General features: G+C 46.3%; 1 protein-coding gene across 1 annotated transcript in view; it reads right to left on the bottom strand.

Annotated features, from left to right (window-relative positions):
- Positions 1-25,259, bottom strand: part of ACAD11 (acyl-CoA dehydrogenase family member 11) — a 399,787-nt gene that overhangs the window by 163,689 nt on the left and 210,839 nt on the right. Inside the window, exons 10-11 of the mRNA XM_086942043.1 lie at positions 12,745-12,822; positions 7,124-7,262 (exon numbers count right to left, since the gene is read on the bottom strand). Of these exons, the coding sequence (XP_086798169.1) occupies positions 7,124-7,262; positions 12,745-12,822 (217 nt within the window). The remainder of the gene's footprint in view (positions 1-7,123; positions 7,263-12,744; positions 12,823-25,259) is intronic.

The following is a 25,259-nucleotide window of genomic DNA, read 5'->3' as shown; positions in this document are numbered from 1 at the left end:
AATCGTATCACCTTATGTGCTGGTCCTCCAGCATACCTGATCCCAAGACTACAGGAAGCACAAAATACAGCTGGACGCCTCATCCTCAGGCTAAAAAAACACAACTGCCGATAGACCAACTGCAAAGACTGCACTGGTTCCACGTACAGAAAAAGAATTGTTTTTAAGGTCTTTTGACTCATGTACAATTGCAAGGTAAAATTGGCCCAAAGTACCTCCAGAAAATTACTAGCCATCCCAAACCTTCTGGTCGCCAGGAAACAACACCTGTCAGACCTACAACCAGAAGCAAATATGACATGTGATTTGCAGACAGTGCCCTTGGAGCTAGCTTCTTCAGCAAATAATGACTCAGAAATGGCAAGTGCCCTCTTAACAAGCGTGTGCATTATTTATTTTATTTTTATTATGGGTATTTATGTAGCACAAACATAGTCCCAAAGTCTAATGAACACATTATATAGTGAGGTCTTGCCAGGAAGCTCATTAGATGTATACGCTGTTACACACATGTAAAGAACTAAGTAGTAACCTACTTTGTAGAGGTTAAATAAATAGGTTTACAAAGGTCTGCAAAACATTTGCTCATTTCAGATGATTGATGAGTGAGCCCAATAACTGCATTAGGTGCAAATTGTTAACCATTTACCATCATCGAGTAAAATCTGTAAACCCAAACTCAACATGGTCTGTGTAGTGTCCTGCAAGGACACAGTCTAGTTGTTGTAAGTATAACCCTATACTGAACACCCACCCACCACGGACGTCACTGGGTCAGGTGACGCTGTTAATAAAAGACCCCGAGCGCACGTGCTCGTGGCCAGATCTACCATCCCCTAACTGGTGTCCTGTGTCTCATTCCTTTCACCATGAGGGCCTAGGGCCCCAACACTACATTGGCGACGAGGTCGGTAGTGAAGCCCGTGCGTGCCACTGCCAAACATCCTGGAAAAAGGGGGAGAGAGCTGCCCGCCTAGGAGGCACCCACTGCAACACGGCGCGATGCGCCGAGAGGCCCGCGGGGCGTGTGCTAAGCCCCGGGCCGACACGACTGAGGAGGTGACCGGGAGCCGACCCCACACCTCGTGAGCTGTCCCTGCCTGGAGGCGAAGAAAGAGCCATGCAGAGCCCACCTGCATCGGCCGCCACCACTCGGTGAAACCTCCGCGGATCCCACCCGCGTGGAGGAGAAAAGGCCCGTCGGCCGAAGGTGAGCGGAGGGGGCCACGTATGCCAGGAGCGACCCCCTCTTATGACTGCACAACTGCGGTGCCCACCCGCATGGCCTGCGTGCAACGCGGCCGAAAATAAACTGAGAATAAGGCAAGGCCAGCAGAGCCCACCCGCGGCCTGCCTGTAGCGCTTCCCCCGCCGCGTGTGTGAAGTGCGGTGGAGGTGTGAAAGATTGTGCCGAAGAGCGCCGCAGCGTGAGGGGAGCTGCCAGGCGCTTAATAGCCGAAGCGGAGCCCACCGGCAAGTCCAGCGACGCCCAGCCGGGCATATATAAGTTAAGCACGACTCGCGGAGCCCACCCGCGGCCGCGCATGCAAGAAGCGACCCCTCACCTAACTGTACATTAAGCGGAGCCCACCAGCCCCCTATGAACATTGCAGAAAGCAGCGCCAGCGGAGCCCACCCGCGGCCTGCCTATAGCGCCTCCTGTCCTTGGCAACCACGCAGCGAGACACAAAAGCCAAGCGGAGCCCACCCGCTATACATGTAAACTGTGCCCCCCAAACAGGGCGAGCGGCGCCAGACGTTGTCCCCATGTCACACCAGGACCAGCGGAGCCCACCCGCAGCCTGCCAGCCTTGTCCCCCGCCGCGCAGCGCGTGTGAAGTGCGGCGGCGGGGTGAATAAACATTAAGTGAGAGCCGCCAGGCGCTGTGTATTATTGCGGAGCCCGCCCGCACACACAGCGGCCCAGTGTACACCCCCGCGAAGACTGCGTGAAGCCGCAGCGGGCAAGAAGGGCAAAGAACAGTGCTAACACCCCCAGCGCGTACATGAAGGAGCTGCTGCGGGGAGAAGAGTGCACAGAAACACGGAGCAGGCATGCCTCAGCTGCAGCGCCGAGCCTCCCCCGCCCCGCGTAGTGTGTGAAGTTGAAGAGTTCTGCGGGCGGGGAGAGCAACGAGAGACAATGACTGAATGCGGCCAGTGCCGCTGAGGCAGAGAGAACAGTGGCACCAGTGAAGCACCCCAGCCGCTTGGCGCACAACGCGGAGCTCACCCGCAGCCTAGAGGAGCAGTGCCCCCACCCCATCCACACGCACACGGAGACCTGCTGCCGCAATTAATTGGTTCCCCAACAAGAGCCCAGAAGGAAGGAAGGAAAACTGGCCTACCTTCCCTGTGCTGCTAGCACCGTGAACAAGTTTGCAGGCGCCTGCCTGCCCGATAGCCCCAAGAACGGCGGCCGGCAGAAAGTGGAAGCCGTCAAGCTGCTCTGGAGCACCTCCCCGCCACCTAGTGGCCAGGGGTGAAATCACACCCAGCAACAGGATTATGCTGTGCAATGGTAGCAGCACGGGGAATGCGAACAGAAGATAGCCTCACACAGACTGAAGTACAGCACATTGCAAAGCACCCGTAGAGCAAGGTATGCGCACAGCAGCCCAGGGACAGGAAAAGCTGCCACCACCTCAGAGGAAGTAAAACTTTAGGAACACCACCAGAGCAATACAGGGCAGCAACGCAAGCCAAAGACTGTAACCACCAGGGTCACTGCACAGTGACATAAGGAAGCACAGACCACTCAAGGAACTAGCCCTAAAGCAAGCCTGCAGTAACCAGCAGCACAAGAGACTTATCACATCAGAGTAGCGCCAAGCTTACTTGCATAACCTTAAGGAACGCGCCAGAAGCAAAGCATTGCGCAGAAGCGCAAAGAGTGAAGGAACCCCATGCACCAGACAGCACCAGTACAAGCCTGCAACAACACAATGCGAAACTGAGCAAACCGTGTGCAGGAACACAGCCACGCCCAAACGACGCCACGTCAATACGCAACTTCCTGAGGACAAAAGGGAGACAGCGCAGGAACGCGCCAGCAACGCAGGAACCGTACCACAAAGCGCAAGAACGCGACAGGAGTGCAAGAACTCCACACCCGCACAACAAGTCCGCGCAGCACTGCGCTGGAACGTGCCAAGAGTGCCAGGAACCAGGAGCGCCAGAGTGACGCTGCACAGCGACACGCCAACGCCACGGGACAACGCACAAAGGCCCCCAAGAAAGACAGCAACATCTCGTAGCAACCAGAGCGCCATCGTCAGCACGCATGGCGGCATGCACCAGAGATGCACCAGGAGCGGTGACGCAACCCTCCTCCGTGCAGACAAAGCGCGCCAACGCCAAAACACTGTGACGTGCCCAACAAGCCGACCCGCCAATGGTCGCACCAAGCAAGAAGCCAACCCGCCCAATGGTCGCACCCAAGCCAAGAAACCGTCCTGCCCACAGGTCGCACCCAAGCCAAGAAGCCGACCTGCCCAAAGGTCGCACCCAAGCAGGAAGACGACTCGACCAATAGTCGTGCCCACACAAAGAAGCCGACTCACCAAAGGTCACACCCAAGCAAAGAAGTTCGACCACCAAGACAGTTCACGAACATGGACCAGCGAACTTCGACAACCACAGGTTAACATTCTGAGTAAAGAGGGAAGATCCTGACGACTGGTCCAGTCACAAGAAGAGAAGATCACAGTGTCGGAAAGCCATGCCCAAACCAGAGAGAAACAGGTGGAGTGCACGCTGCCTGGAGAAGACTGGTTGGGAAGAGCAAGACGTACGGTGACCAGACCGCGTCGCGAGATGGAACAGGGAGAAGAAGGGCGCGGCGCCACAAAGAAAGGGAAGAAGCCAATTCGCCAGAGAATTGCAGAAGTGCCGCCGAAGAAGGAACCGTAGAGACAAACCCGAAGGGTTTTCCTGATGAAAAATAAAAGAAGTGATCAAGTAGAGGGAAGATACGACGGCAGGTCTAGTCATCAAGCCAAGTGAAGACAGTCTCCCACCGCATGGACAGGACCAGGGGAGATACATGTAGAGGGCCCGCTACATGGAGAAGCCTGGTTAGAAAGAGCAAGCAAGAAAGAGGACTGGACCGCGTCGAGAAAGAGGACGAAGAGGAAGAATGGAGTAACACATCATCACTCCACAAGGGGAAGAGAGAGAGAACCACACTCAGCACACAGGAATATCAGTACTGTCCAAGGAGCATCGCAACAGTCAGCACACAGGAACATCAGTGCTGTCCAAGGAACATCGCAACATCCGTGTGGATCCCAGTAATCCCGACAACTCGCACCTGAGGAGACCAACCACTGAAGAACCGTATGGGTGCCCCGTGAACCAGAAGCTTGCCGAAGCAGAGCATACCAGAGCACTAGACAATCCACCCTTGTGGACTACACAAGACTCGACTGTGGCCATGTCCGAAGTTCCGCAGCGACCCGCACAGCCCACATGATCAAGTGGCAGTCCAAGGGACAAGGGCCTCGGCCGCATGTCCTGTGAGAGAGGAATCCGGATGGGAGAGGTGCAGCAGCGGCAGCTCCACGACAGGCAACAGGAAGCACGAAGGTCCCAGGTAAACACCTGGCAACGAGAAACGGTCTGATGAAGACACTGAACCCATGTCCTAACGGCAAGACCATCCTGGCGGATGACATCAACACCCCCGAGGACATCATGAGCGACTTGGCGGTGAGTCCGTTGGCAGTTCCTCAGCGATGCCTTTGCGCGGCTCATGCGAAGCCCCGCACGGTCCACCGGGTTCCATCGTGTCCAGCAAGAGGGTCCTCCCAGTGACTCTAGTGAGAGAAGAGTCCAAGCAGGAGAGGCCAATCTTCGAGGCTCCAGTGAGAGAGGAGTCGGGCAAGAAAGGCAAGTCGGACGTTACTTGGCCGGCAGGAGGTGTGAAAGCATCAAGATCAGCAAATCCAAAGAAAGACCTCTCGTGCCGCAGTTGTCTCCAACAACCAACAAGCGTTGTCATTCACCGGACTCGGAACACCGGCAAGACCCCTCAAGGGTCAAATCCTATTCTGCTCCAGATAACCCCAAGTGTTAAACAATGTACATAAGCGCAGCAAGACAAGGATGATCTGAAGTACACCGCCGAGGTGAAGCTCATCTGACTGACTTTGTGATCCAGGAACTTTCAGCATTCTCCCAGCCGATCGTCTGAAGAAAATCTGTTGGGGTTGTAAATTTGCTTTGTTCTGTTCGTCTTGCAGGTTGGACATTTTGTTTTCTCTTCCCGGAACTTTGGGAGGGATGTAGTGTCCTGCAAGGACACAGTCTAGTTGTTGTAAGTGTAACCCTACACTGAACACCCACCCACCACGGACGTCACTGGGTCAGGTGACGCTGTTAATAAAAGACCCCGAGCGCACGTGCTCGTGGCCAGATCTACCATCCCCTAACTGGTGTCCTGTGTCTCATTCCTTTCACCATGAGGGCCTAGGGCCCCAACACTACAGTCTGTACTGAGGCACCTCTCTGAGGAACACAAGAGTATAGATTAATAGACAGTCAGACCACAAGTGTAGTGGGATGTAAGAGATGGCATGGGCAGGCAAAGTCCTGTGTTTGGGTATTAATCTTACCATATGGTTGATCCTTTGGTGAACAGAAAGTGAACAATCATACAATAGGAGCGTGAGCTACAGTTGGAAAAGTTCAGTATTGATCACTAACAGGAACTGGGGGCAAGTGTGCTGTATCGCATTAGGAAGCTGGATGTGTGGATGGATGAATGAATGATTTTACTTACACAGTTTACAGTAAAAATACCATCTCTAAGAAGACACCTCTGTGGCATCCCCAGGAAAGACTACGATAAATATATACTCCAAAGTATCGGAACAAGGTCATCAGCATAACATTTCTAAGCAATGAGAAAAGAATTTCAATCTCAAGGAAAAAAAATGATCACGACATCAGTGTCAAAACAATCAGGTTTCTTAATAAAAAGACAAATATTTAAAAAAAAATGTTTTGCTTTATGTAGCTTGACGTATGGTGTACCTTGCATTTGGATGGACTTACATCTCTTTGGATCTCACAGTGGTATTTGTATGTCAGTCTGTGTCAAATTGTCAATGAGTACCACTGAGTTGGGTAACAATAAACATCTGTTATTCAGCGTCAAGATACTCTTGGGTGAATATGCGTTTTACAAATACACATAGTATGTTTTGTTTAGAAATGAAAGTATAAAAAAACTTGTTTTGCACTGCAACTACGGTAATGTTGCAATGACAATACAATAGCATACTTTTAATGTCAGTATTATTAGAACATTGGAATGTGGAGCACTCCATTGCAGACAATAGAGTGCTCCATGCTTTTACTAACAGGTAAAGGCCCGCAAAGCAACATTCCAATGTTTTCACAAAGGCCTCTCGGAGCTCGAGGGGATTTATATCCCCTCAAGCTTCGAGATGCCTGTTTTCTTTGTTAGAACATTCTGCCCTCTGGTGGCAGAATATTCTAATATCCTTATAGCCCTTCGTAGCTAGGCTATGCCGGCTATTAAAGTCCCGCTCCTTTGTTAAAGGCTCTCGTCTTCGGCTCAGGATGTTAACACTGGAACGGGCCTTTAATAGCCGGTATAGCCCACTACGGCGGCTATAAGGCTATATTACAACATTGGAATGCGGAGCACTCAGTGCAGACAATGGAGTACTCTGTGCTTCTAAGGGCCGGTAAAGGCCTGCAGAGCAACATTCCAATGTTGTTTAAACAAAGGCCCCTCAGAGCCCGAGGGGATTTCAATCCCCTTGTGCTCAGAGAGGCCTTTGTTTAATTTGTTAGGACATTTGTCCCTCTAGTGGCAGAATGCTCGCCTTATAGCCCTCTGTAGCTGGGTTATACCGGATATTAAAGTCCCGCTCCCTTGTTAAAGGCCCTTGCCTTCGGCTCAGTCCTTTAATGCTGGATCGGGCTACAGCTGGCTATAAGACCATGCTAAGTTTCCTTAATTATGTTGTACAGGGCATAAACCTATGCAATACTGTCATTCCTGATAGTCATCCAGATATAGACGACGATGACAAGCAAAAGTCGCAGATGGTTGGACATTAATGTAATTGTAAATGTCTTAGATACTTACCAGGGGGTTGGCAATTAAAAACATCTGAAGCGAAGAAACATTTCCCCAGCTCCTCTGCAATACATGCGTAGTCAAGCTGGCTGAGGCCACTCACCGCGGGCAAGAAGAGGTTCCAGAGACCTTCAGCCTTTGCTATTTCCTATTCACATAAGAAGAAACAAATGAGGCATGATGGAGTGACCGAAAGCGCTCATCATAAAGGTTTGTAATGTGGGTACAGACAGTGGTGGCATTAACATGAGGGCTGCAATATAGCTAAACTGTGATGGCCAGATGAAAACTCTGCATGCTTAATGAACAGCACCATGCAGTAACACCCCGTCAGTACCAGACGAGGATGGAGCCAAGGTGTTTGTGCCGGGCAGGGTGGGGAGGAGGAGGAGGCAAGGAGTAGCAGGGCGGGGAGGAAGAGGCAAGGAGATTTGGGAGGAGAGAAGCAGGCCAGGCTGTGGTTTGGTAGGTGGCACAAACAATGCTCCCCGTTTGCCACATACAGTGGTCAGGTGGTGCCCGCATCCTCTGCCATATCCTGAAGTATTTTAGCAGCCAGATTTAGATTGAATTTGTCCCACATAGGCTCTGATAGGTTTCACCTTTGCCAGATTTCCAGGGAATACACAGAAGATATATTTACAAATACATTATTAGAACGTATTTACGGGGTCAGTGGTTAACCTGAAAATCTTTCACAGGTCTGACCCTCCAGGAACTAGGCAGCCCACATAGTTGTTAGATCAGCTGCTGGGGAATCAAACCAAGGTGTTCATACACCAGCGAAAAGAGCAAGATAATGAATATAGGCTGGAAATTTTCCACTTTCCATCAATACGTTCTCTGTGTTGATAGTAAGAATGTGAACTGCTGACTAGCAGTAAAATGAAGAGAGACAAACAATAGAGAAAATATTCTTTGAAAAAAGGTGGGAGAGATGAAGAGCTAAATATCAGTGCCCCTTTGGGCCAGTCTTTATGGAAGCATTGGGATACTTCCTTTCTGCCAGGGTGTGTTGGCACTTACTATCTGTTCTGCTTTGATATGACTGTCATATTTAGTATTACTATTTTAGATCATCAACCTCATCTTGAGATTCATTGATGCTTAAAGTCCTCTTGAATTATTTGTGTTAATATATGCAGTCATTCCGGACCTATATATTCCTGCTGAGGTTTACACACTTCAAAAGTTTGGCACATTGGTTTATTTTTGAAAAAACAAAAATGACTTAATTTATTCAGGTAAGTACAAATTTTCATTAAATTTTAGAAAACCAGAAGGGGCTAGTGCATTCCTTCCACGCCTGAGAATCTAGATTTCTTGTAACTTAGATCTATAGTACATGTTATTATGCGAGTCTTACTTAGGGTGGCTCAGGGAAAACTGATGGTCTATGGTGCTTAAGAGGAACTAAACGTTCTCTAATGGGTCTAAAATGTGGGACAGGGATACAGTTGTGGGTACTCTGAACCTAATTCCACCCCTGGGTATCACTCTGGAGCAAGGAGGTGGAATAATGTGGACACTTTAAATAGACGTCGATCAAAAATACACTAGGACAACATGAAGCAAGTCTTGAGCGCTCCTGGTGTTGCTGGTGGGGATGTCTTGGTAATCAGGTGCCCAGTATCCAGTGTCTCATAAGAGACACAATCCAAAGTCCTGCATTGGTATTCACTGTATTCCAACTAGCAGTTAAGGGCCAAATAATTAGTTTTGGTTTTGTCAAGGCTAAGCTGACCTAATTAACTCAATTAGTTGGTCTTAGGGTAAAGTTTGCTTTAGGGGTCTGTGTCTTAGAAACTGCCAGTCACAGGCATCTTTAGTGACAACTAGGACAGTCTCGGGTCAAACTAGGATCAACAGGAACCTTGTTCTTTAGGTTTGGACGGTACCTACTTTAGTCAATGAAAATGTGATAATATCTCTAGAACAAAAGCGATTAGAAAGATAATTCCATTGGTTCTGGAAACAGAAAGACCTCCTCCATCCTGCAGAACCAAACGCCACATTAGTTTTGGGAAGGAGATTGCTAGGTCTGGGGAGAGGAGGGATTCATACAGCCTATGGGCAACTTGATGGGTTTGGGGCAGTGCAGACCCCCAATTCTTGATATTGTGAAACCACTCCTCGACCCACATGGTATACTCTCAGTGGCAACTTGAGGTGGTTGCTATTATTTCACTTACAACCATATACTCTAAATTCCATTTTGGGCAATAACATTTGAAGTTTGAGTCCCAAGTACCAAAGTTAAACACTACTTAACAAAAAGGCATGTGCAAAGTCCACCATCTTCTCCAATCCCTTCCCCAATTAGAATGGTGGAGGAATTCTACCTTTGAATGGCACAGCGTTGGCACTTGTATTGGGAACTTCATGTGGTAACTATAGACATGACTGAACATGTTCTTGAACCTACTGGCGCCCAATTTAGGATAGACAGTCAGTCACCATTTTCCTATGGTCTACATGTGCAAGATTGACATGTAAATAATTGCTGCCCACCGTTAAATAGTCATGCAGGTGTCTCCCACTGTGCGCACCACATGGGTTCTGGCCCGGTTCTCTCACTCCACTATGGGGTATATTTTCACTTACAAAAGGGTTTGTACCCTGTCTTACAGTCTTGAGTCTATGCAAATTCACAAATAGGCTAGTCCTTATTGATTTCACGTATATCTTCACTAGTCATATATTGTGGTGGCAATTCCATCATGCAGAGCCGCACAAGCTTAATAGACATATTGCCACAGAGGAATTTCTCTGCCGGGACTCCTGGCATGTCAGAAGCCGCTTTGATTTCTCTGCCGGGACTCCTGGCATGTCAGAAGCCGCTTTGATGATAAAACATCCTCTCCCTTGAACTGATCCGTGATATTTAATATAAAAATTGCATACAAGCATCATACTTGACTACATCCAAATATGGTAATGAACATCCCAGTGCTCTAACAAATTGCCAGCATATCAAGAGTCAGTCATAACAATACCAAAAAATAGCATCTCTTTGTTGATTTAAACATTATGTAATAAATAGACCTAAGATAAGTATATCTAAATAACACACAAAAATAATAATATTCTAGCCATGAAAACTAGCTATGCCGTTCATGAAAATGACACAAAATAGCTTTATAATTTTTCTTTGGCACCATTTATTAAAGCACGGATTTTATTATGGCATCAAAAACATCCCTCAATTCCAATAAGTTCTGAAGGCGACATAACAGAGTTCAGTTCTACTAGAACCGGTTTTTAAGTCAAAACTAATGCTTTTTCTACCCACATTTGCAATCTGAATATAACTAAACTATCGCCTATGACATACTTGAGCAAAGTAAATGAATCCCATTGGTGAATTCCATAGGTTTCAAATATTAATTCCAAAAAGCCAGATTTTTCGGCAGCTCCAACACAGATGCATGAACTTACCAGGTACCAATTTGCAGTTCCAGCAGTAAACAGGAAAATATAGCTTTGTTTACCCTAGATTGAGACCCAGTTTCACCTTTGAAAGTCCCTTTCACAATCTTTTGCACATCTGCAGCGTAAACTGAGAACCATAACTGTCTATCCACTGAAGTCTGTGATTATCGAAATCACCTTCATCTATATTATAATCATGGACAAATTTATATAGTACAGATGCAAATATTAAATTAGATTTTAGCATTTTTATTAAGAAGGTAGCATCTGGAATACTCTCACAGTCACTGAAGACATTCGACTATTGGTAAGATAGCTGACTATATTTGTAAAATCATTTTGTAGTTTAGATTTAAATTGTATAAAACAAAAATTCCATATTTTGTTATTCTGCCACTCTTGTCGTATATAAATAAAAACAGCTTTTCCCCATAAATTCAAAAAAGTGTTTGATCATTAAGTTTAACTTCTCAGCACTTAAAAAAAGAATATAAACCTTATGTAGCAGAAAAGCATCAGGCAACATTCAATAAATATTCTCCACCTACATAATTCCTGCAAGTATACTAATAATTAGAGGTCAATCTTAAAATATGGAAATAAGGCACACCCTTTAACAGTGGAGTGGAAGCAATACATTGTTGAGTCTGCTGAGACGAGTATTTCTTTTCCTTCCAGACCCTACACGGAAGACTCTCATTCAGATGCTAGTTATGAGTCGACTTGACTACTGTAATGCTCTATTGGTGTCGGCTAACGAGGCCTCGCTGGCTCGCTTCAAGTAGTCCAAAATACAGCAGCTTGGCTGGTATTAAATGCCCCTTACAGATCACTGTTGATTCCGCTGCTTCAGCAGCTTCATTGGCTTCCGGTGTGCAAATGAATAAAATTCAAGGTATGCTGCATCGCTCATGAGGCGGTGTTTGGTAATGGTCCAGCCTACCTTGTGGAGAAATGTACCCAATATACTCCCCTTAGAGATCTTCGATATGGCTCCAAATCCCTCCTCAAAGTTTCCCGGATTAACAAGTCAAGGACATGGGGGAAAGATTGCTCATATCTAGCTCCCCGGTACTGGAAATTACTCCCTATTACACTGAGGCAATGTTCGGACCATTTTCAGTTTAGAAAGTCCTTGAAAACATTTCTGTTCTAGACTCCTCTCATAGTGCCAGCACTCCCATGTTTGTCCACGAGCACAGAGATACACGTCGGGGTGATTCAGGCGCTATACAAACAGAAAATAAAAATAAAAAATACATTCACAACATTGTTAGTCTGAATGTCTACCAATCGACTATAAAATCAGGACTTGGATACCTTCAATTTCTTCTCATTTGGGATTATTTTTAAAACAGTCGAAAAGAGAAGTTTTGGGTTATTTTTGTAATGGTGTATGTACTATGCCTACCTCTCTATTTTGAATCAGCCATTTGAGACTCCATCATGTTTCACGCTTTTCTGAGCGGTCATTAATTTCTAAGTGGGTTCTTAAGTGAGTGATTATCTTGCACTAGAATGATCGTATTGCCAAGAATAAAAGGCTGACAGAGGCTATTAGCGACTTAAAAGGCAATACATATTAAATGAACTGGCCAACTAGGTAGCCACATCATACAGTTCTTCAAAAATCCTTCAAGAAAAACATATTGCAACACTATTTAGCATATCATATGCTGCCGGCAAGAGAACAGATTGAAAAATCAGTTTTCTACATGGGACAAAAGTAATTTTTCCTCAGTTATATGAACAAATGAACATAGCTCTGATGCACACTCCTCCCAAATGTTGTATTTTTGGGCTTAGTAAAAGAATCACTTGCCCTGCAGGTATGCGTAAAACTGAGAAGAATCACATTTTGAGAGTAAGCTTACAGACAAGCCTTTTTCAAGGTGACCCAAGGAAATGCGAATGAAAAGATGGTTAAAATGGTGAAATATCTCTCAAAGTAATTGCAGTTCTCAATCACAAAATATGACATTGTATTAACTCATTCTTAACACGCTGCAAAAATGGTTGAGCCACTGAAAGAAATTCAGGTCCTTTAGGTTCACCTTCAAGCTCTCCATGCTACCACCAATAACTCAATTAACATCTTATCATCACAAAGAAACACATTAAATATGCTTATTAATAAAAGGCAAATATTTATGGCATGTTACTACGTATGTCGCAGAAAGATTTTTGCTACCCAATACCTGAAGTCTCTCAATAACCAAAGGCCTTTTCCATCTATCAGGAGAATCTTGATTTTTGATATAATAATCCAACACTTCCTACAAATTCAGAAAGGAGAGAAAAAAGAGATGATTTTAATAAGATTTGCATATTAGTATAAAGGTATTATTATTTGCAAATATAATAAGCAATCTTAGATTGACTGAAACATAGGATGCCAAGCTTTGGAGTTTTCATACAATGGCTTAAAGATCTTTTAGAAAAGCAAAGCAATTGGGAGGAACCACTCTCCCTCTATGAACAAACAACCTACCAGTATGAAGTGAAGCCTAACTGCTGCACATTCTGTTTAGGACGTCTCTTTATCCATGCCTGCTCTCAATGTTGCAGGTGTACTTGCATTTAATCAAACTGTTTTTTGTACAAAACTTTTTCAAGTGACATAGTTGGTAACACCCCCATACAGTACCACGGCAACAACCTGAAAATGTTCTTCTTTGGATAATCTTTCACCTGTGTAAAGATTCAGGTTTCTTTAAAAAAACATTTATTTAAAGTTTCCATACTAGTAGCATGCGATAGAACGCCTACATTACAGTGAGGTAATTTTGAATACGGTGACTCACAATACATACATATGAACCCTCTTACATATTCATGTATAGATTTTTTCCGAAGGTGCCCACATATGGCTGTTGGTGAATAAGAAAAGCCACCAACAGTGAGAGGTTCACAGATACAATCAACTGTTATTAGTGTCCTGGTCTTGTTTCGATTATGGCTGTAGCTTTGCATCACAATTAGAAAGAAGATTCTATTGCTGCCAAGCAAAGGAGTTACAAAGGTGGGGTTGAAACCATCTTTCAGCATTGTCTTTTGGCATATGTATGGAAAGGGATCTATATATATATATATTTTTAATCGGACCAGCCAGTCTCCAACGGTTGCTGTCAGTTTTCCCATTGCATTGATTTGGCAAATTTTAGCCCACCACACCACCACTTTGCTGATAGGTCAGGGGTTTCCGTGTTTGAGCTTTAATAGTTTAGTTCCTGAAGAAAGCACACAACTCCTTTGCTGGTCACTGAGGATAGAGCATGCAGACGGTCCACTTCAACGTCCCAAAATAGAACTAATATTAAAAACTGAGTATTTTGTATTGTCATCCAAAACCTTCCGATGCATGCACACATCCACCATATGAGCAAATAGGACACGTCATCTTCTTATACTATCTGCAGCATCAATGATATTTACAAAGCATTTCTGTTCTTCCTACTGGGGTAAGGTACCAATTGAATTAATGTATGACCATTTCTTTTTATCTTGTGCAGATTGAGGTCAAAGCGACTATTTACAAATAATCAGCAAGGAACTCTCTGCCACCTCAAGCTGAAACTCCTCTGGCCATATTATAACATGTAAGTGTTTGAGATGGTTCTCCCATTTGGAGCATTCAAATTGAGCGGGACACTGCTCATTCCAAATAACATCAAGTTTTAAACTTATGTGGTTTCTCTATTTGCCCCGTGTTGCACCATAGCTTGCCTAGCCCAATAAGTAGCTATCTTATTCAATAAGTATCTCTCAGACCTAATTAAAAATATATTTTGGCCATGCCATCAAAATTACATTAACAAATGGGTTGTCTGGTTTATGGGCATTCTTCGAACAGCCGTCCTTGATAATCCTCGAGATTCATGTCAGGAGGGAAGTCAGGAGTGTGTATGATCAGTTTCAGCGGGCAAGTATAGCTGGGTATCACCACCCTGATCCAGTGAGCCAATATAACTGAGTAGACAGTAGGGGTCCTTAAAATTTGGTTCTTCTGGGGCGAAATCAGTGAGGAAGACTACAAATATTTGGATGTTATTAAAATACATTTACACCAAAACAAATATCATTAACACAAAGGATAATGACTGGTTTGATTCACAATTAAATAAATGAGATTCACTGAAAGATTTAAGTAGACGTATGATTAAAATTACAGTTGAAAGATTAATTAATTTAGTTGGGGTTCCACCAGTATGAGTTTGTCATCACTTTCTGTAGAGGGCAACATTGTCTTCTAGTCGACAGCCACAATAAGTTTATTAAAAGTACTTTACATGTTTCTTGTTCCAGCTTATAACATGGACTATTCGGGGCGAACATGGACCAGGCAAGCGTGGGAACCAGTTGTGATGGCAAAATAGTGTAGTGCAGTTCCTAGGAATCCCCAGGACCTGAGGACAAAATCCTTTATAACAGTTCGAGCGTCAGCCGAGCGCGGAGGCCAAACCCACAGAAATCTAGTGCATGAATCCACAGCAACCAAGATGTACTTGTAAGCCCCATCTGAATTTAAGGGGCTGCAGTGGTCCAAATAGACACATGCGAGAGGTCTATCTGAAATGAGCAGTGACATTTGCACTGGACGTGCGATTGTGGAACACTTCATCTGCTGATAGGTGAAGCACTTTAAGACATAAGCCTTTGTTTGTTTAGACAAACTTGGCCACCAGAATCGCCGCTTCAGTAATGAAATTGTAGCAGTGACTACTGCGTGTGCTGAGCCCAGACCCTCGTGTGCAGCTTGTATTAAACCTAATCAGCTATCCATGTTTGGTATGATTCTATTCCCCACTCCTGGAATTTGAGCATACAGTGTATTTAGCACATCTAATTTATAGGAATATTTGAGTGGAAAGCCCTTTGGACCAGTAAAGCCGTTTTTTGAGGCATTGAACGCTATCATTATGTCTAAGTCTATCCTCGTGCTAGAACGAGTGGTTGCAGCTACGGCAGCAGTTCGTACTGTCACCCTGGCGGCTTCATCAGTAAATTCCCTTCAACGTGTACACCAACTCGCTGATGACTCAAGGTGTGAATAACTTGAGCCTGTGGCAGGCATGCTTTCAGCTTTGCCACTTGTTCCCATAACAATTTTTGCTTAATTGTGCAACCCTTGGAATCTCTGAACCCATCCTGGCCCAAGTACAAAAGATATTCATTATACGACTGCACAAAGTAAAACTAATCGCATACTATCAGTGTGGGGAATTCCAGATCTGTATATTGTAGTGCTAGTTTCAGGGCTTGCAGCTCTTCTAGCTGTGCTGTACAATCTCCTAGAGATTGCGTAGACTTATTGCTGGAATGGAACCTACCGCCCGCATTCGTCCCTTCACTATAGCACATGCTGCGCTATACTGTTGTTTACTTCCAATGGCAGGCTAATCAGTGTAGATGATGTATTCATATTTTTCTAGAGGCAGAATTTCATTCGGGAGAGGGTATTCTTGTTCGTACTGCAAGAACGCTTTTGGTTTCAGTGTAGGATCCAATTTATAGTCTACATCTGTTGAAGTGAGAGATTTAGCCCATTGTATCCATCATGGATGCAATGCCTTGCATTTGGAATGCTGGCTTTGGTCACAGCTTCTAAAGTTGGTACCAGGGTTACAACGATAATGCGGTTCTCCCTGTGCTAGTGCTCTTTCTCTCACTACCATAGACAAAAAATGGTTCGGTCGGGTTCTCATAGGTTACTGATCAGCGCACTGAGTGTCGCATACGTGATATCCCAAAAATTAATAGTAGGGCATGAATTTCACACACTCCTAAACACAGAGTATAGTTCAAAATAATGACAATAATGCAGTATGTACGTATCCACTGTACATTTTTATCAGAATTAAATCATTCATATATGTTCACTTCTGCTGTAAATTAAGGCGGTTTACAATGGGTGAAATATACAAAGTGATCATGTGACATATGTGCTTGGTGGTAAACAATGTGCAGTATATACAGGGTGGTTCAGGACTTATGTACAAGGGAAAGGAAAAAGATTTAGGTGGCCAGACACGGAACCAATGACTACTAGTGCTCCTTTTGGCCTGCAGAGCCTTGGTTGATCTGAGCCCTATTTTGTCGTCGACGTTTCAACCCACGTTGTGGTCCCTTGGATAGTCACTTAGGGTCTTCATCAGTACAGAGTGCTGGGGGGGGGTATGTAGTGCCAGCCTAAGGATTAAAAAAGACACGTGGATGACAGGCGTGTGGATCGCTTGTGTGAGAGGGATGCATAGCTAGAGAAGGAGGTGGATATTATAACTCACCTAGTGCAAACTAGATGGGGTTCTGGTGGCATGTGCCTCTTAGTGGCGCCTGGCAGTAAAATTTGAAAGGACCCGGGCGTATGATTGGCTGAAAAATAGAAGAGTGTGTGGTTCCCTATGCGCAAGGAATGAGTGCAGGTGTCATCATGTGTGTTGCGGCCTGCGTGCCATCCTACCAGTGGATGCGATCAGTTGGTCTATGAAGTGTAAACATGGTTTTAAGTAAGGTGGATGAAGCGCGGTTTGTAAATTAAGTTAACTACAGTCTCTTGGTCTATGGAGTGCAGAAATGGTTTTAACGAAGGTGGAGGAGGTGCAGCGCTCACATTGTACAAGGCCTGGCTAGTGAATTAGGGTAACCACAGTCTGATCGATCCGCAACTAATGCGGGAGTTAAAATGCAGAGTGTGCTCCAAGATCGTGTAAATCTAGACGCGCCACAGCGAGGCCGCGGTGCTCACAAGAAGACGCTTGTGCCGGGTAATCAATGAGAGAGTTAAACCATGGCGAGACAACGGCTGATAAATTATACGTTTAACAGTGGTGCTCTCTGAACTACACTTGTGCCGGGCAATCCAATGAAAGTTTAACCAGCGGCAAGTCATGTGCATAGAAACAATGGCTAATCAATCGTGGTGCTCTCTGGACTACACTTGTGCCGGGTAAAAGTCACGGGTGGGTCATGGGATGTGAACTCGATGACTAAAAACAAGTAATGGGAGCTTTCTAAACGTAAAAGATTACAATCCTGGCATATCACTGCTGAGCCAGAGGGAGCAACCCAGCAGTAGCGTGGACTAATGGCAGGGGCACACCTTCGGTCATTGTGAACAGATCTGACAATCGGCGGAGGAGAAGCAGGCATCATTCCTCCGTTATCGCTGCAAATGAATCCAATTGGGTTCACGCAGACGTTGAGCCCTTAAACGGCGTGTCAGACTGCTTGCACGCTGCATGGCTTCAGGTGATTCTTAGTTGGTAGGCAACTGGGGATGATCGATAGGGGATTAGTGTGTGTTGAGATAAGGCCTGCACAAAATCATATGCGGTAATATCATGTTAAGTACAAACACATTTAAGCACAAATACAGTTATTCATAGACAGTTTTATGCAAACGGTTATAGAGAAATTTGTGTTGGTGCATCTCGCAATGCGTGTGCTGAGAGAAGGCCCGCACATAGTCATCCATGTAATGGTGGTATATGTCATAGTGTGTGTACTGGTAGCCCATACCCACTGCCTATGGTGTGTGTGCCTTCCGTGAGCTGTTTTTAACTGCCCCATTTGTTTTGCAGTCTCCTCATGTTCATTGAGGCCACCCACCACTGAGTTTCGGGAATGGATCCATCTGCACTCTTTAAGGTTCAGAGCCGCTGCTATTGAACCCCCTGTAGGATGTGGGCAGATTTCTCCAGTACCCTCCATCTGATGCTCTCTGGGGGATGGTTGTTTGTGATGAAATGTTCCATGAGCGGGGCTCCCTGAACCTTGCACCTGACTCTACTCATATGCTGGAGAATGCGTGTCTTAACCTTCTGTGTGGTTTTTTCCTACATATGGTGTATTGCACGGACATATAATGTACACTACACTGATGCTGTTGCAGTTAGTGAGCACTGGTAACTTATGTGCTCGACCATTGTGTGTGAAGGTAGCCCCTTCAACTGTGAGTAGACAAGCTTTACAAGAGCCACATTTGTGGTGTCCCATTATCGGTGAAGTCCCAGTTGGCTCCTCACGTCGGGTGGCCTTGGTGGCTCAAGATAGGCCTTGACTACATGGTTTCTGATATTTCTGCCCCCATTGAAGGCAAAGAAGGGGTGCTCAGTGGTTTTGAGGCCATTTGAAACCAGGTCCTAGTACTTCTTGATGATCTTCTTTATGTCATTGCTCTTCGAGTTGAACGTGGTGACACAGACAATGTTCTCAATTCTGGTCTTTTTCTCCTTGGGCTGTAGTAGTTGCTCCCTGGGATAGTACCATGCTCGCTTCCTTGCTCGCTTCAGAAGCCCTGTGGAGTATCCCCAAGGTCTGGGTGGTAAATTCCGTTCCGTTTGCGGAATTTGCGGAATATGGGTAAATTCGCGTTCCGCGGAGAATGCGAAATTGCCCAAAATTCTGCGTTCCGCGATTTAGCGAAATTTTTTGCTTCTTCGAGTTCTCAGAATGCGTGTTCGTGAGATATTTCCCTCAGAGCCCGCAAACAGCGATAGCGAACAGTAAAAAAGCATTGCGAACAAGCAATTCCGTGTGTTCGCGGAATTTCTGCGTGTTCGCGGAGATTTTTTACCGTTTCGCGGAGATTTACGTAACGCGATTCTGCAAATTCCGCCCACACCTAGTATCCCCGCTCTCTTAACCGTTCGTTGATGTTTTCTGTTACCTTGAAGTAGTCCTCCCTGCGTGTACAATTCCTCCTCAGTCTCAGGTATTGCCCGTAGGGTAAGTTGTCTCTCAGATTGCGGGGATGGTGTGACTCATATTTGAGGAGTGTATTCCTTTCTGCCGGTTTGCGGTACAGGTCACACTACAACAGACGTTCATCGACTCTGAATGTGAGGTCCAAGAAGTCGATGGCTTCACTGGTGAAGTTCATGCTGAACTGGATATCCGGTGATCTGCAGTTGAGCCACTGCTCGAAGTCTTTGAATTCTTCTTCTGTGCAAGTCCAAATCATCACCACATCCTCTATATAGCGTTTGCATACTTCTATCGAATCGATGTACAGGTGTTCTTCCTCATAGTCGTCCATAAAGATCTTAGCCAGGCTAGGGGCATATGCAGCACCCATTGGCACGCCTTTGCATTGTAAATAGTACTGGTTCCTAAATATGAAATAGTTTTTCTTCATGGCGGTTTCTAGCATGGTAATCAAGAAATCAGTTGGACTCCAGTGTGGTCTTGGGCGTTTATCCATGGTTGATCTTACCACATCAAGTGCCTTGGCCTGGAGTATAGACGTATATAGAGAGAAAACGTCAAGTGTCATGAGTAGTTGGGTTTGAGAGTCAAATGGTTGGCCCTCTAGTAGATGGATAATGTGCATCGTGTCTCTTACGCACGATTTCGTCTCGGTCACCCAGGGCTGGAAGAAATAATCAATGAATTGGTTAAGGGGTTCTAGAGCTGAACCACAGCCAGAGACGATCGGCCTCCCTGGTGGCTTCTCCAAGCATTTGTGCACCTTGGGGAGGGTATATATTGTGGGAATTCTTGGTTCTTTGTTGTTCAAGAACTCTTTCTCCGGTACACTCAAGAAGCCTTCCTTAAGTGCCTCATCAGTCAGTTTCTCAATGAGTGATCTGACCTCACCAGTGGGATCTCTTGGTGAAGGGAGATGGCTTTCTCTCACTCCCAGTTGTTGTTCAATTTAGTTCACATAGTCTACGGTATTCTGTACCACCACCGCCCCACCCTTATCGGCAGCCTTGATAATGATTGTATTGTTCTGCCGTAGGGTTTTCAGTGCCAACTTTTCTTCTTTGCCGATATTATGTCTTATGTACTTCCGTTCCTCCAACAGCTCCATTGTTTCTTGGAGAACGATGTGCTCAAAGGCCAATATCCTTTGGCTCATTAGGTATGCTCCAGGTATAAAGGTGGATGCCGGTCTGAAATGCGTCGCGGTGATAGGGGGGTTGTACACATTTTTGCTGAAGTGGTATTCCAGTCTGATCTTTCTGAAGAATTTCCGCATCTCTAGTGTGAGGGTGAAGGAGTCTGGTGTAGTTGTGGGAACAAAGGGCAAACCTTTGCTCAACACCTTCCTTTCAGCCAGTGTCATGCCATATATCGATAGGTTAATGATGGGATCCAGAACAGAAATGCCCTGCTCGCGTCCAGGTATGGCTACACTCAACTGGTTTGCTGTGGTACCTACTCGTGGGAGCTCAGTGGTACTCAGGGAGCCATGCTCAAGGCCAGGTATGGCTACAGTTATTGATTTCCTTTGGTCCATTTTAGCTGGATCTCGGTGGCACTCAAGGTGTCATATCCAAAGACCGATTTGGGTATGTTGGGGGCCCTTGCAATGTCTTCTGATGCAGTGTGGGGGGGTTGTGTAGAGGTAACAGTGGTGATGAATGTTGGTGCTGTCACCACCTGTATGTCTGCCTGCGTGTAGAGATTTCCCCTTGTGTTTCTGATGGGAAAAATCTCACCCGTGGGTTGCCCCGTTGTGTGTTCCTGCCCCTGTTCCATCCCCTTGTCCGACACCAGTTCTGTTCTGAGCCACCACCCCTGTTTGACTGGCGGTAGCCTTCCCCTAAAAAATGCTGGCCTTGATTACCTTGGTTGCCTGTGGAGGGCCTGTCAGAGTCTGAGTTCGTGCCACTGCCGAAAGAGGAATCAGAGAAGGTGTTAAACCTCCGTGGGCCCTACCTACTTCGGTTGGAGAAGAATCCCTGGCTATCCTGCTGATAGTACTCGTCAGCCAGGTATGGATAGGTCAAATTTTTGTCATAGTTTCTTACATCCTTAGATAGTTTGTCCAGTTTTCTGTTTAAGGTTATAGCATTGAAGTTGGCCAATATTTTTTCAGCCCGCTCCAATGCTTCCTTTGCGTTAGAAAGGGCACTGTCTTCTAGTATTTCTTTTTTTTAGGTCTGCTATCTCTAGTGTAAGCTTTTTTACATATTCAATTGCCGTCTCCACCCCAAGCACCATCCAGTGCCTGGAGCAGTTGTTGCAGACAAAGCTGAAGCCTTCCCTAAATTTATGAACATCAAGATTGCCGGTTAGTTTCTGGCCTGCAACCCTTTAGGAATAATATTTGCTTGCAGGTATTTTGTTAATACATGTCCATGCAAGCGAGACCGGATCAGTTTCTTTTCCAGCCTTTCTGGCTTGGCTAGTTTCTCATTGAGACTATACTGCTGTCAGTATTTTTTTCTGTGGCCTCAAATCGTATTTCAGCATTTGTGTATAAATGTGCTTTTTATGCAATTGGGACTGTCTCACCCACATTGAAAGTGATGTATGTATATCCTGATAAACCCAGGACCACCCGGATCACCAAGTTGGTAGAATTCGCACATGTGTGCAAATGTTTTAATGCTATCATGTCTGCTTGAACTGAACGGAGAGTGTCCGTGTGTTGTTGTGTCCACTGTTGTGCCATGAAATCAAGTCTTCTTTTTTAAAAAAATCTTTTTATTAACATATTCGAAAGACATCAGGTGATAGACATTGCTTTCACAGTAGCCAACTATACATTTCCATATACCAAAGATACATTTAGGATAACACTCAGGGATCACTGAGATTCCAACGCTACCGTATCTTTATTTACAGTCGGAGGAGTACATATATCCCCTCTGTAGCCATTCCAAGCGCCCCAGATCTTCCCCCATTTCCCGGGGCGACCCCTGGCAACATATATTGACCACTCCCTGAACATGCACCAGTCTACATCCTCCATCCATTTCCCAATCTGGGGCACCTGGCTGGCGCCCCACAACTGAGTGATGTTACGCTTAGCTATCATGCATGCCAGAGTCACCCATTGCTGCCCATGTGAGTTCAGATCCGTTGGTTCCCAGACATTTAGGACACAACGTCGGGTCTCCAACACCAACTCCACTCCCATCACCTCTCGGATCTTGTCATGGATCTTGACCCAGTAGTCCTGTGTTTACGCACAGTGCCATAAAACATGCATGAACGTTCCAGTCTCCCCACATCCTTTCCGACACTCCCCACTCTCTGCCAAACCCATCCGCACAAGCCGAGGTCCTGTGATGGAGGATCGGTGAAGGATCTTCAATTGCACCAACCTAAGTCTCATTTGGATGGCCACTACTTTCGGGGAGGAGACTGCCTCTCTCCAGTCCTCGTCATCCAATACTAGGCCATCAGCGCCCCACTGCTCCCTAAAAGGCACCAGGGGATCCTCAGTGTGATTGATCAGTTTTTTATAGATCAGAGAAATAGTTTTTGTTGGAGATGACCGTCCAGGATCCGGTCTTCTAATGGGGAGGCCTCTGGAGGCGTACTGCCTCTGGGAATATTCGCAAGTAGGCATGTCTGACCTTAAGGTATCGGTACCGCTCGCTCTCATGCAGCTGTTGTCTTTCCTGCAGGGCGTTGAATGTAAGGATCCTGTCTTTGCCCCAAATATCCTTGACCTGTGAGATCCTGATGAGGTCCCATCTATCGAAGCCTTTCATTTTACACAGGCTGCCCAATCTCTCTGAGCTCCATAACGGGGTCACCAGAGTAATCGTCCCGTCCCACTTAAGATACCGATTAGCCGAATGCCACACTTGGACCGCGTGTGCCGCTGGCCCGACAAGGGGAAACCGGGCATTTCTAGCATATAGAGCCCTTGTATAATCCCCCCGGCATCTGACTGCGGTCCATCGCATATCCGGGGTCTAGGGGTGACCCATAGACAACGTGGTTAACCGCCGCTAACTGGGAGGCCCAGTAATATTTCCGGAGGTCTGGCAAACCGATCCCTCTGTCGTACCAGGGTAGAGTGAGCTTGGGAAAGGCAATACGGGGTCTGCCCTCCCAGAGAAGCAGTCATTGGAGGGACTCTATTTCCTTGAAATATGAGGGGGGCACCGGGTCCATTGTATTTTGAAGCGCGTATCGGAAGCGGGGAAGGGCCATCATTTTAAACAGCACAGCACAACCCAACATCGAAAGCGGTAACGATTTCCATCTCGCCACATCCCTCCGGAATCTAGCCAGAGGGGGCCCCAGATTATTATCATACTGTAACTTGGGGTCCATGGTCACATATATGCCCAGATACCGAAATCCCACCGGCTCAATTTTCAATGGGCAGGAGCTCGGGATGACCGGGGGTCTCCGCTGAAGACAAAAAGCACTGACTTCGCCCAATTTATGGCGAAGCCGGAATATCTCCCTAATATGTCCAGGACATCCAGAAAACTAATCAGAGAGTCCCTGGGAGTAGTGAGAAAGAGCAGAATGTCATCTGCATAGAGCGAGATTTTATCTTCCCACTCGGACGTCCACCGCAGCCCTCGAATCGATCGGTCCGAATGGACCCACGCCGCCAGTGGCTCGAGCGCCAGTGTAAACAGCAGTGGGGAAAGAGGACATCCCTATCATGTGCCTCTTCCCAAAGGGAAATCAGCGGATTTGTGGTTATTCACCACAACCCTGGCAAGGAGACCCGTATACAAGAGAAGGACCCAACCGATAAATTCCTGGCCAATACCCATCTTCCCCAAGACTGCAAATAGATAGGGCCACTCGACCCCATAGAAGGCCATGGTCGCATCCAATGACAATAGGACCGCTGGTTCGTGTATGCTCGATGCGCCTCCCAGAATCCTGTGCAGCCTCCGTATATTAAGAGCTGTGTTACAGCGCGGCATAAAGCCAGACTGATTCGGATGGACCAGGGTCGTAATAACCTTGACCAACCTGGCCGCCAGCAATTTTGCTAGCAACTTAGGTTCAGAGTTTAGTTGTGAGATTGGCCAATAAGAAGAGCACACTGTCTTAGGCTTCCCATCTTTATGAATAACAATGATATTGGCTACACGCTGATCATATGGGAACTGGCCCTTTTCCTTGCTCTCAACGAACATGTCACAAAGAAACGGCGCTAACTTATTCGCATTGAGTTTAGACAGCTCTATGGGGATTCCGTTCGGGCCTAAGGCCTTCCCGGAATGAATCCCTCTAATAGCCTGTGCTACCTCATCGTTAGTGAGGGGGGAGTCTAGATATTTCCTGATCTCCTCCGAGAGCCAGGCATCGGGATATCATGTAACATAGGCGTGTTGTCGGCCTCTGTACATGTATCTGCAGATGTATACACTAATTTATAGTAAGCCGAGAACTCCTCTACAATCATTTGCGGATCTGTTACACTACCTGAGCCATCCGTCTAACTCTGGCACCAACCTCGATGCCCACTCCCCTTTCTCCAACCACGCTATCAATTTCCCCGCATTGTCGCCGTGCTCGTAAACCCTACTCTGGGTGTCGGCATGCTGCACTTATATTCGTCTCAGAGGAGTCTCAGACGGTGCACTCCCTCGGGTGCGGCCTCCCTCGACACCTCCCCCCCCAAAGCCGTCAATTTTGCCTCCACTCTGTCCACCTCTGCCCGACCCTTCCTCTTCCTCCATGAGACTAATGATAGCACTTCGCCTCTGATGACTGTCTTGTATGCCTCCCACAGGGACCTCTTTGACTCCACCGTTCCCACATTGTCCTGGAAATACCGTTCCGTGACCTGTGTCACCTCCTTCTCAGTGTCAGGGTCTCTCAAGTGCCACGCATTTATGGGGGCAATCCTACCCACATCTCTCTGTCCCATCTCTACACTGAGCCAGACCGGTGAATGATCGGAGATCCCCCTGCCCATATGTCGCACCTCTCGGATCCATACCACCTGTGACATCGGCACCAAGACATAGTCTATCCTTGAGAAGGAGTGGTG

This window comes from Lissotriton vulgaris, chromosome 10 (genome assembly GCF_964263255.1).
Source record: "Lissotriton vulgaris chromosome 10, aLisVul1.2, whole genome shotgun sequence".
NCBI lineage: Eukaryota > Metazoa > Chordata > Amphibia > Caudata > Salamandridae > Lissotriton > Lissotriton vulgaris.
This window is presented reverse-complemented; position numbering and strand designations above follow the sequence as displayed.